Source organism: Antedon mediterranea, chromosome 2, assembly GCF_964355755.1.
Source record: "Antedon mediterranea chromosome 2, ecAntMedi1.1, whole genome shotgun sequence".
NCBI lineage: Eukaryota > Metazoa > Echinodermata > Crinoidea > Comatulida > Antedonidae > Antedon > Antedon mediterranea.
The window spans coordinates 39,927,202-39,940,920 of record NC_092671.1 but is presented as its reverse complement, the minus strand read 5'-3'; the positions used below and the strand labels follow the sequence as shown (position 1 = coordinate 39,940,920).

The following is a 13,719-nucleotide window of genomic DNA, read 5'->3' as shown; positions in this document are numbered from 1 at the left end:
GTGCCTTTGTTGAATTGTAACAATTGTTTAAACAAGCTATATTAAATATGATATTAAATTATAGAAAATGAATCAAATTTTGTCCACATACGCGCTCCATATTGACCTGGTTACCCTATATGGAGATTCATAAAAAATCAATCGTCGTAAAACTTTCTTAAAATTAAAAACTATGTGGGAGGTACAATGTCCATTCTGGTGGTATTTCCAAGCTATCAAAAATTAATTTAACATCGTTAAATCTTGCATTTAATTTTTTCTTCTCTTTCGAAATGTTATATAATGTAGGCCGCCGTCAGATATCCAGTAGCCTAGATATTAGGACTTAACATTTGAATGGTAGCTACATCAGTTCACAAGTTGTATCTTCATATTTGTTGGAGGTTTAGAATTTAGATTTTTTATTTTAATTTGAAATATTCAATTTGTGGAAAAGTTTGTACTCGCAGTGTGACCAGTCAGGCCTACAGCTAATCCTAGCTCCAGGAGGCTTTTTTTTGGACATGTTCATCTTGAGGCCTATGGTCATCTGGAGGCCTATGGTCATCTGGAGGCGCGCCTATGGTCTCAATTCAAACCGCCAGCAGGACAGGTGCAACAACATTCACAAAGGTGTACTTTTGTCCAAATTTATCAATTTTCAAGGTGCCACTATTCATTACACAATCACTCTTTACTTTGATGATACACATTAGTAAATAAATATGCCTACTTTTCACATTTGTTATTAAGATGATATATCGGATCTTCTTTAAGACTACTGTTGTAAAATATTCAACCATTCGCTATCATTTAAAAACTTCTCTTTTTATCATAAAATCTATTATAGCAAGTTATAATTGTTCATTACCTGGTGTATTTAAAAAGTAACATGTTTCTGACGGTTAGTTGTGATGGTAGATATCTAGTGAAAGTGACGGGAAACAAGCATTATCGAAGTCAATAACTACCGTACCTATTTGTTATATTGTTGGTTTATTCAGAAGACGAATTTATTCTGTAATCTTCTTGACAAGTTTTTAATTGCATGCCAAAAATGACAATTAAAGCAAACATGACCATTTAAAGTATTAAACCCTTACGATACTATTTAAAGACTCGTGCGTGTTGTTAACACAGAGTGGGTAATGGATATGTCTGTTTTGATTGGTGGTAGTGCTTTCGCGTGTCATACTCCTCTTAGGTAGTAAGGGTGCTTAGATCGATACAGCACTCAGCAGTAGGCGTGACATTTTAGCATGTGAGGGCAGCAGACTTTGCTCCATATATTTAGTAAGTGGTGAATCTATCAAACAGTGTAACTTACTAAGTGAGCCTCATTTAGTACTATGAACATCACACAGTGAGCTTACCTTACTTACTCCTCAAGTCAAGATATATCGTTCAAGTATATGTTCCTTCTTGGTTACTTTACAGACAGAGCCTGTAACGCTTTCGTATTTCTCTATTGGATTTTTATTATATCATCGTTGTTTCGTTCTTTTTTTAAACAAACAGATCTACATTTGGAAACTAACATCACTTGGACTTATTATGGATTTTAAGAAAATGCAGTTAAATAAGGATTTCTACACGTAGGGATTACGTAATGTCAGCTACATGGAGGTTCGCATGGTAAAACATCCTTTTTTATTACTTTTCTTTTGCAATTGTAATTATTGCTCATTTTTGTTTGTTGTTTGCGGTTGCCTTGGGAACGTACGCGATTTTTTACATTTTATGTGATATTTAAAATCATTTTTATTTAAATGTCTGTATACGTCGATATACATGTAACAACTGGTGTGGTGATACAATTATGTAATAGCTTTGTATCCATCCATTATCTTTAGCATGTTGGCTAATCGACGAGAGTAGGTAAAATAGTTGATTGGCGCGCTGTGTAAAACCATTAATTTTCAAAATTTGAGTAAGATTAAGAATTAAATTTGCTGTCGTCGTCTCGTTGTCATCTTATTCTATGACAAAGAGTCTATTTAGCAATCTGAGGAAACCTAGAAGGACAAACCATAATTGGTTTTCCTTCTAAACACAACGACATATCACATTAATTTCATATTGTTCTTCGGCGGTAGCCTATGGTAACGCGTGTATTGTAATACGCAATAGCGCATTCGGAAGTGCGTATGTATTGTACAGAGAGCGTATGGAAATGCGTATTGGTTTACGCTAACGCGCTGTATACGGAAACGCGTAATGTACGCATTTCCGTTTTTTGTTTTATATGCGCGTTACTATTTTTACCATTATGTTCGTGTAAATACTGTAATCATAAATATCAGTAATAGAATTTATTACGATAAAAAATTAAAGGAAGCTTTAAAAATAATGTGAGGAGGAGCGTAAGTGTGTTTGCTGATCATCGTACAATATTTGCTCTTTGAGTTCAAATACATTCCGATGTGTACGTCAGCGGTCTGGTTAGTGAATGTTAAAGCAACACATTTTATCCAACTTTTAATTCTATTTTTGGTTAGTAATACACTTTGTGTACGAATCTCATAAATCTAGTCATTCAAGCTATTAATATATCAATTTGTAATATATTATTATTTGTATTAAATTTGTATCCTTGATTAATTAAAAAAACGTCAGTGATTATACAAAACGCGTTACAAGTAGAAATGAAACGGAAATAATGATTGTAATACATTGACACAGTTATCATAATAATTACAGTATACTAAGCCTAACATAATATAATTGTTATTTCCACTGTACCTGATATCGTTCTACTCTTTATTTTACCCCATTCGGTTCGTTTACTGTATGGTCTATATCATTTACAAATACATACATACACGCGTAGGCGTGTGACTCGAATTAGTTTACAAGTGTCGCAAAAAAGTAATATATTAATATTTTAATTTATTTGCAAATAACATTATGTATACATACATACATCACTTGTTTGTACCTAAATTATCTTAATTACACATTTAAAATGAGTAGCAATTGAATTACAAGAGTTTTGTGTCTAATGTTAAGTTGTAATGTCTATCAAATTTCGATCAGGTGGCTGTCATGTACTCTTGGTCGAGTTTGGTAGTAATCATTCTCCGCCGATGTCTACATTTACACCGTCGTAAGGTGCGGTAGTTCTATTAAGTCCTGCATTTATATCAGTTTTTTAAATTGTATTATGACATTCAAAAACATACTAACTGGTGAAAATGCTGCAGTTAATGTCACTAAATGCTATATTAACATTATGCTGATCTGTGTAAAAATGCTGCAGTTAATGTCACTAAATGCTATATTAACATTATGCTGATCTGTGTAAAAATGCTGCAGTTAATGTCACTAAATGATCTGTGTACAAATGACCCCGATCTCGTAAAGGGTGTTGCCATGACAACGTGATGCCTACTGATTCGAAACTTCCGATAGTAAAATAGTTCAGATCCTAGCTTACAGAATTTGACTTAGGGTACTTTGATTTTGAATAATAATAATTTTGTTTAGAATTCACACTCACAAGCTGTTATGTATTGTAAATTATAATGTTCACACACAGCGCCAATACGTAACAGAACGTGTTTGATACAACATTGTAATGTTAATAAAAGCATCGTAAAATTGTACATCCGGTGTTGTTCTTTAAATAACCGTGGATCGATTCACACCAATATGTCCATCCAATTAAATTAATCCTCATCAAAAACGTTTCAAGAAAATTCCACATGTGTATGTATACCACACAATACTGCTTTGTAGGCCTATGTCTTGAGTGTATGATCATTGGGCTAATAAAATAGGCTAATAACACCGGTAAATTTACAGCATACTTTAAACTTTAAAAAAATGTTATAAAAAGCTTGTGTTTATAATCGTTAAGTTTATTTGCATGCTGCTATAAACTGCATTATAAATACTACATTAAATGCATGGAATATTTGGCTGATATCTTAAAGTATGACGTGGTTATAGGTATATTAACCCGATTACTGTATATAGCACACGTTAAGCGTAACAGGCAGGCAAGGTAGTTATGCTGACACAATTTATTTTAACATTTGATCAGGAATGTTTTCGACTAAAGCTCTGTCTAAACTATCAAACTTTATGTGACAAAAATGTGATTTGCCCATATATGGACATGATGATGTCATATCATACCATATTTGGGCATATCACTGCCATAAATTTGGGCACATCACACTTTTTTTTTGTCAAACTAGTTTAATAGTGTAGACAGAGATTTCTCAATGTATACGACTTCGTTATATTCCCTAAAGCTTGGTTCCCACTAGAACGTAACGCAAGGACGTAAACGCAACGCAAGCGTTTTAACCAATGACAAGCGAAGTTATAGACAGTTGGCAATCAAAACCGAATAAGCCATCGCTTGTGATTGGTAAATTCACTTGCGTTGCGTTACGTCCTTGCGTTGCGTCGCCAGTGGGAACCACGCTTTAATACTATACGTTTAGTGTTGATGTACATGGTTGGTCTGCCTCATAAGAAAAGAAAGTATAGTTCGCTTTCGAATTTGGGTTTAATTCAAATATTCACATCGTTATTTGAATTGTATTTGTTATTGCGATATAGGCCTATAGACAAAATGCCAGTCATTGTTGTCTTGTGTATGTTGACTATGATTTGACCAAATAAATGATCAAATGCTTACACAAACTTTGTCAAAGTAAAACACACATGAGCATTATCGTTTAACAGCCCTTGTTGTTACCTTCGTGACGTTCATTAATTATAATTATCATTTTCTTTCTACAATTACCGGTGGACATTATTGTACAATTCACTATTGAGATTAGCTAACTACAAACACAGAGCGTCCCTTGTAACTTCGATAATTCATTCGTTAGCAAGTTTGAAAACAAACTTAATTTCGGCAATATAACTCGTTTATTTGTCTAGGTTTCTGCACGAAACATTTCGTGTGTGTTGACAGTGAAATATGTGCTCGGTAGCCAATCCGGCATAATATGATGAGTGGCGATTGAGGCCTAGACAAACCTCTCCTGATTTCGTCACTTAAAATTGTCGTTTGAAGTGTTCCGTATTGGTGACATGACGCGTGTCTCTTCTTCACCGTCTCTTTAGCAGACGTGACAGTAGTCAATTCGCTATGTTATTCAAGTTTTAGGTAAACATCGGTCAGCGAATTCCTTTCGTATTAATTGGCGATGAAAGACTGGAATACTTTGGTTTAACCGACTTTTTAAACCATTGGCATTAGGCTCGTCTTGGTATTTGTTCGTTTGCGCTTTAAAGAATGGCGGAGAGCGTATGTGTTCGTTCGTTAACAGAACAGAAAGTTTTGTCATTTTAAACGTACCTAGAATAAACTTCGTATGCTATATACCCAATGTGTTAAACTCTCGGACAATTTACCTTAAATTTCTTATAAAATACTTAAAGAGGCGAATGGAATCCCATAATGCCTCACAAAGATGGTGACATCTATCATAGCAACCAGCTAGATTAAACATCATCATTCTGTATTCTTCATCATCTCTCATAAATGGTTTTGTAATCATCATCCTTAGGCTCTTGTCTTTCTTAGGCTTGTTTGTCATCTTCCTATTGTTTCAGCTGACATTACGATTTCACAACGTCGGTTTCATTGCAGCCCTCGTGGGGCCTACCAAAACACTAACTCATATTTCTCAAGCTCAAATTTCGTAACTATCACTACAATACTTTCTTTCACACCTGTTTTAAAGCCATTCCTTACCAGCGCATTCCTAAACTAAACTATAAATGAATTTGGAAAAATTATACGATATTGCTTGCGTGCAAAAAGATAATACAAAGACACAAACATCTGTGTATTGCGACTACGCTATAGATAGACATTAATATGCTTAAATTTGTTAATGTTATATAAATCATTGCCTTGGCTCTTTACGGTTATATAAACCATTGCTCGGGCCCTTTAATATTATATAAACCCTAAAAAAAAAACTTGTGTAATTTCTTGAGTCGTGTAGTCCAGCTGCTGCTGCATGAGATAGATCTACCAATGAACGCATCACCAAACTTTAAATTAAGTTAAGCAACAATTTGAGTGCATTACACTTTTGACAGGAAGACGTAGGCTGGATAAACCTAAAACCACCGGTAGTGTAACACCGGTCCCCTACGTGTGTCCTCTGATCTATTATCAGCAAGCAAGTGACATCCCCTTTGTCGTGTATTTGTTTTATCTATTTATAAGGCTGCCCACCCTTTTAAATTGCCCAGTATGCGTCCGTAAAACTTTCCCCTCGTGGGCCTTCAAGTGCAAGACACTAATTCATATGTAAACTAAATCGATAATTATCAAAAAGTGAATTTAGATAAGAAAACAGAAGTATAATTACCACTATATTGGTTAAAATTCTATGATACAAGATAAATTACATGTATGTTGTTTTAATTTAAAACCATTAGGTTTTGTCGGTCGTGTCCTACATGTATAGAGGGCGGTACACATGCTGTGTGTTGTTGGTTTAAAAAGTTTGATGACGATTTCATGAAATCACGGACAAGCTAACTAACAAAACTAACTACACTTACAGTAAACCAATTATTGCTATAAATCTCTGTCTACACTATCAAACTAGTTTAACAAAAAAGTGTGATGTGCCCAATGGTATTGATATTACCAAATATGGTAGTGATATGACATCATCGTGTCCATATATGGGGTACATGACATTTTTTTGTCACATACAGTTTGATAGTGTAGACAGGGCTTTAGAGGCAATTTAGATATCAATCAGATTCCGTTAGTCAAACCACAATAACACAGAGTGGCGACGATCATGTACAATTGTTAGCGTGTTATTTCTATTCTCTAAAGTCGTTAGCTTTCGTTAGTATTGTGAGTGTGTGTGTAGAGATAGCGAGTAGCTACTTTGTGAGATAAGCCATAGGAATAATGTAAAGCGACGTTCTGTCTAGACTTCAAAACAGGTGCAATATACAACTAATATGTTTCTATAGAATAATTACAACATTAAAACTTTATTTTATCATATTCATAATAATTTCCTTTAAATGTTCGTCTATAAAATGGTCCAGAATTTATACTATTTGTGCTTTTTCTTCATGTCCAACTTTTAACATTGCGAAAACAGTGGAAATATTTAAAAATAAGTGCCTACGTAATAACTAATAATTAATTATGAAAATAAATTGACAATGTTTTTCTTTTTCTTTTCAGATATTAATGGCCGGGGTTTTAACCCTTGAACTTCTAACCTTTGACCTTATGTTTGTGTTGATATCAAATTGCCTGGCGTTTCCAAGCAAATTGGAGTTGGATGTAATGGACCGCTCACAAAACACGATTTCGCAATTTACAAATCACCAAAGACTAAATACAGACAATCAATTAAAGGGAAGCGTTTCGAATTTAATATATGATTTGAATGAAATAAACAGAATGTCTGAACGAACGTTCTTTTCAGATTCAATACCGGACAGGCCCCCACGGGCTTATTTAACACCGGAAATGGACAACAATTTAAATTCAACAGTACATAGTCGAAAGCGAAGAAGCAGCGCTGAATTATTGTCAGTATGTGATCAGTCTACAACATGGACGCGTAAGAAATGGGCCATGTCGTATTATGGCGAAAATGTTACTGTTGTGGAACACATTAAAACTTTTGGCGGGAAAGGCCACACGTCGCAATTTTTCTACGAGACTTCTTGTTCGAAGAAAGGAAATAAAAACGGATGTAGAGGGATCGATGCAACGTATTACAGTTCAGAGTGTATTACTAAAGAATCGTTTGTTTACGCCATTGTTAGAAATAAACAAGGACAAGAAGGGTGGAATTGGATTGCAATTAATAGTTCGTGCGACTGCGCATTGCGACTTATGGCCAAGTCGCACCGAGTTCGACATCATCGGAATCGCTGCAAAAGACCGTTACAACGCCCGTGACGTCACACGGTTAAATAATAATAATCATGTGTATTATTTGGTCAGATAAACTATTAACACTTTGACGAAGAAATTGGTCTGAAAAAAAACTTTTGGATGCCCTGGTTGCAGGCATTCCGGTAAAAAGGCAAGCTGTCTGACGCAATCCACCGTTTCACTTGCGTCGCATACTGAACGAACGACGCGAAACGCAATCAACGTGTATACCAGTGTGACGCGTCTAATACATGACGTCAGGCGCCAATGTGAAACAATTAATTAGTATTATTAAAATAAATTATTACATAAAAGTGTTTTGATACCGGTATTCATTATGTATGTTGTATTTATGGACATGATCAATTGTTTACGACACGCATCTTGCTTTGAAGTTGACCACCAGAGGATTGTCGCGCGCCGCGTGCATCACTCGTCACCGCGTGCATCACACGTCACCGCGTGCATTATCGATTTATTTCGGTATTCATCGGTTTTCTGTGGTAACGTTCGCTGTAATTGATTTCTAAATGAGGCTGAAATTGAAAAAAAAAAAGAAACTTATGTACTATAGCCAGTAGACTGTACACGTCATCATCAACTGAAACTAAATATGTTTCACGTGATGAATATCAAACTAATCATCAAACATTCCCTACCGCGTAGGCATGATGTTGCCTAGCAACACAACGCACACAGAAACAACCGGATGATTAGCCGCCGATGTTATAAACATCGACGGGTTAAATTTTCGATTTGTATAAAAGAACTATTTTCTATTTAACGTAATAATACATTTGTTGTAATTAGTCTGAAATTATGATTTATGACGTTTATGACGTCATTAGGCTGCCGAGTTTATTACTGATTTGTAAGATGAAAACCATGAATATGACTATAAAAACAACTCTATAAATATTGATATCGCATGGTATAATTACAATTATTTGAATATAATGATATATTATTATAATTTATCTTGATACTGTTATAGACAGAGCATGTATTTGTTGTTTACTAAACTTATTGTTTTGTTAGATAATTATTTATTTTGTGAGCAGTATTACTAAACGTAAATGAAGTTAGAAATGAGGAATAACAAATAGATGACATAGTGACGTATCTACGTTGTTGGTAAATTAATGGACTCAAATTTGATCAATGCACTGTGCGTATAATTATAGTGAATTACTGAAAACACTAGACAATTAATTTTAAACTCATCAAACTTACTTACGAGAGGCTGATAGAGCGCTTACTACGCCATTATTTATTGCTAATACTTAAGATTAAGAAGAAACTCTCACACATTTCTTCTTAAACTTTTTACTTCACTATTTTAGTCGAGTCCTGACGCAAACGTTTGAGGTACACACGTACAAATTACGTACAAAATCTTTAATAAATTATTGATATGGCTAAAATAAGTTTTGCGATTTTAGAGACAAATTAGAAGAAAACTGTGTCGAATGCTTTTTAAATGACCTGTGTGATGTTGCCTATTGCAGTATTCAATAGTATTCTCTCTGACTCGCTTCGGTATGTTTAGAAATTAAGTATAAACTAAGTATCTATCTAACTTATTGATCGGTAAATGGTGGTTTCCACAACATCATCATGTCGTAACAGCTGTAGGCTTCACCTACCTATTTTGATAATCTAGTGAGAACCACAGTTTACGCGTAAACGTTGCTAATGTCTTGAGCGCTGTGTATTCACGTATCTTTATAGATTTAGCATGTACTCAGGTACCACCACTGACCTATCACCATCGTGTTTCACTCTTATATCCTTGTGTCGTCACGCATGATACGTGCGCGTGCGTACAATTGCCATGACAATGCATATGAAATAAATGTTCAATGTGACTTATTTAGTGTAGTATTAGGCCTACACTGGATCCATCCCCATGCACCCAACCACACCCAGCACGTTGTACATCAGAGTGGCTCTTCTCCCAAATACCCCCTTTATTAACCACCACTCTCGATTAGCTGGATCCAACCGCATGTATAACAATATAAAGAAACGTTTTATGCCTCCTATATTATTCATTATTAATTGACTTTCCATGTTAAATGGATGTAATTAGTGTGATAGCAAATACAACGTCACCCTCGTATTTTATATTCCAATGTAAACACTATACTACTACCTGTACTTAATGTGTGACGTCATTTTTACGAATTTTTGATATTTAGCAGTATATGTTGTGGTCCCGAAAATTGTAGACAGGGTCGAAATGTTAAAATGAGTACATTTTACAGTAAATTTGTCGTTCTTGTAATACTTGCTATTGTCGCAATGTTTTATAATGCTGAATTCCAACATTGAAAAAAATAATAAAACATTAAATACCTACCGTTTTGAAATAACCTTTTTGTTGTAGTTTGTTATTTATCCGATATAAAGTGCGTTTACACTAGTGAAACACACTTCGTTCTTCACATAGCGTGTAGTACGTTGGACGTAGCCACGTAAAGACGTAACCCGCAACGCAAGCGAATTAACCAATCAAAAGAGATAGATTATTCGAAATTTCGGTTGTGATTGGCCAATTCGCAATTGCGTTGAGGCTTGCGTTGCGTCTTAGTGGGAACCAAGCTTAAACATCAAGAACAGCAATTAGAAGAAGCTGTAAAACCTTACAATAAAAATAATACCAGGCTGCTCCATCTAATTAAAAATAAGTAATGTAAGCAAAAAATTTAATTACATGGTGTTTCTGTACGAAATACTAACAAATTTCTTTTGATTGGCATAACTAAAATTATCTTAATCGAAAATCGACATTTTGTCGCTAAAGTTCTCAACTAAGTTAATGTTCAGTTGCATTTATCAATATGATTTACGTATTTATTACAACATCGATATCAGATCCTTCAACTGGTTAATTTTTCTATAACAATCGGATACCAAAACGACCACACCCATTATTAGACCTACTCAAGTGTAACGGATCGAATGTGTAACAATACAATCGATTCAAATCGATACTATATCTGTAAAGCTAATTGATTAAGTGACAGTTTTATCAATACATTATATCAACCTTATCAATATTATACTTGTTACACTTCAACTGTTCGTTACAGTTTCTTCATATTTTAGGCAATCTGACGTCACACCATTGATTACGACTGTTTAATCGTGTTAATTCTATTAGGTTTTTATGTACAATTGAGACGTACAATGAGTATTGATATTCAATTATTTACCGATCTAAAATCTTAACAACAATTTATGAACGCTTATCTTCCTTACACGATATCATACCTTATTGTTTATTGCAATCATTAAATGGGTTGATAGGCCCTCAACATATTGCCTTTTGTGAATGATCTTGTGCAGTTTGTGTGTGCCAATTATAAATAATGGTGTCGAAGTGCCGCAGATAGTCACAATGTCGACAACTTATTCAATATGTATAATGTCACCTAATAATTATCGTTTATCAATTCATACTTGTCATTTTCACCACCTTATCGCATGAAAATAATCCTAATGGAAATAATCTCATCAGTCTGATTTTATCTTTCATACACCATCAGTATCTGAGATGATGTGTGAAAAGACGAGACAGCTAAAATGAGAATGTCTCGCCTTGGCTGTGTTTCACCATCATTTAAAACCATTTTTTGTGTGCATCTATAACAGCAAATTACAGCATTATAACATTGCATAAAATGTACATATAAAGATGTTGATATAAAGGAGCTGTCATCTAATGTAGGTCTGTATCCATTTCAAGGTTTATTGCCAATACATACAATTCGAGCAATATTCATTCCATATACTTTATTATCGTAAAAGAATAATAAAGTTTTACAATTTAATTTAAATGCGGATCATCGAAGAAATGTAATTATCGAGGTTATCAATGATAAGGAAGAAATTAAACATTATTTCGATGTACTCAATTACATCAATTTGTTTCGCAGTAGTGGCGCGGTTCGCTGACGAGCGGTAACGGTAAGCGGTAAACCGCGTAGAAGCTTGTTCCACGAGAATTTGTATCTATCCTGAGAGCGGAAACCGCCCGCCCGCTCCGCGCGTTGTGTGTAAATGGTCCTAAGGATAACATAGATTCTATATTTATATTACCGTTACCGCTCGTGTGTGTGTAAATTGACCTTTAATAGTCGTGCGGCGGTTCGTATGACCGAAATGTATAACCAGGAATTATTAAAAGAAGATTTTGATCTTTTTTAAATGCAGATTGTATAAGTAGGCCAACACTATTTCAACCATTTCTATTTTGAAAAACAGCGCCAGAGTTCTGTTAGCGTGAGGAAGAGGAATATTTAAAGGACCCGTTCAAACACGGACTGTGTGATAACAATACGCCCACTAGTTAAACGATCACAAAAGGACGACATATTTAAGGCAGAAAGACTAAAATACATTTAAACGAGAAATAAACGTGCGCGATTTGAAGTAGACCTTAATGTGTTGTAGTACAGTACTTCAATACCATTATTCAATAAGCCACGCCATTCTATTGTATGGAGCACGAGTCACACTGTTGTCAGAATTACCAGGGTTGACTGCCTGCTGAAGAAATAGGCCTAAATAAAAAGGCTAAAGTGACATTTACAATGAATTAAAATATGAAATACGAACACTAATATATAATCATCATCAAAAAGAATGCTTAATTTTAATTTACTTGACTGACGTTTGCATAATCGTTGCTATATAGGGTGCATATTGGAATGTGGGGCCCTCGGAAGAAAAACATGTTATGTGGGTGTTGATGGGACAACTAAGCCCTCGATTTTGGGCGGTGGTCGCATTGGGTAAATGTTTGTTTAGGATTCGTGATGATATCTTAAGCTCTATCCAGGTGAGTTGTCGCCGTATAGGGTGTTGCCATTTAATAGACACAGGGCCAGTATTATGCAATAGTTACAAGTGTCAATTAGTCCGAGTCTGAAGTGAACAACACGTACCTATGTCAATAAAGCCTACCTAGTATGCAAATAGGCCTACGCACGGAATGCCTGTTTTTAATGGAGAACATAAATGTGTATTAATAACTGTAAACATGATCGCATTTTGTAAAAGACGTCATTTAATTAACAAACAGATTTGGCTTCATCTCTATATCGACTGCACGAATGAGAGAGGGCGATATTTACAAATTCGCTTATTTATTTATTTATTACCATCTTTACTGAGGGTAGCCTATCTAGTTCCTAATAGAACTGATCATTTAGGGCCCTCGATAAAACATACATACAGTAGGCCTACAACACATAAAATAATAAATATTCATTTGACATAATATAGGCCAATAAATTTACAATGATGATATAAAATTCATATAGAAGTTAAAATCGTTGACAGATAAAAAATATATATTCACAGTACAAACAATAGATTCTTAGAAAAGTTTCTTCTTAATGAAGATGCTATTGAAGTAAAATAATTCTTTAACTTTCAGTTTATTTTTCCATCTATCTTTTAGAAAAGATTCAAATTGAAAGGATGACCAAAAGAAGTTATACATTTTAAACGTGGGAGGTTATTATTAGGCCTTATTATACTTTTTTTCGATGAGATCATTATAAATATAAATCCCTACATATTAATATTGGAGTCTGTTAGGGATATTTTGGTTCACTTTTTTCCAAAAGCATCAAATTTGGTATACAGGTTGCCCACCCTATACAAATTCAATTTTTGATGGGCGCCAAGCAAAATGACCCCTTGGGTCACCTAATTTGCATAATTTTAAATGGCGGACACTTTCGCTTAAACAGTCTATATCTCTGAAACTACTGGTCATAGAGAGTTGATTTTTAGCTCAAAATGTTCAGAACATGAACATTCCTATTTAC

General features: G+C 34.5%; 1 protein-coding gene and 1 long non-coding RNA gene across 2 annotated transcripts in view; both read left to right on the top strand.

Moving 5' to 3' along the window:
- The window catches only part of LOC140041106 (uncharacterized), a 38,579-nt gene extending 36,975 nt beyond the window's left edge, over window positions 1–1,604 (top strand). The window contains exon 4 of the long non-coding RNA XR_011842815.1: window positions 1,498–1,604. This is a non-coding gene — a long non-coding RNA (uncharacterized lncRNA). The remainder of the gene's footprint in view (window positions 1–1,497) is intronic.
- Window positions 1,605–7,393: 5,789 nt separating this feature from the next.
- Window positions 7,394–7,900, top strand: LOC140039462 (neurotrophic factor BDNF precursor form-like). The gene has a single exon (XM_072085065.1). The coding sequence runs from the start codon at window positions 7,394–7,396 to the stop codon at window positions 7,898–7,900; it is 507 nt and encodes a 168-aa protein (XP_071941166.1).
- Window positions 7,901–13,719: the final 5,819 nt, after the last annotated feature.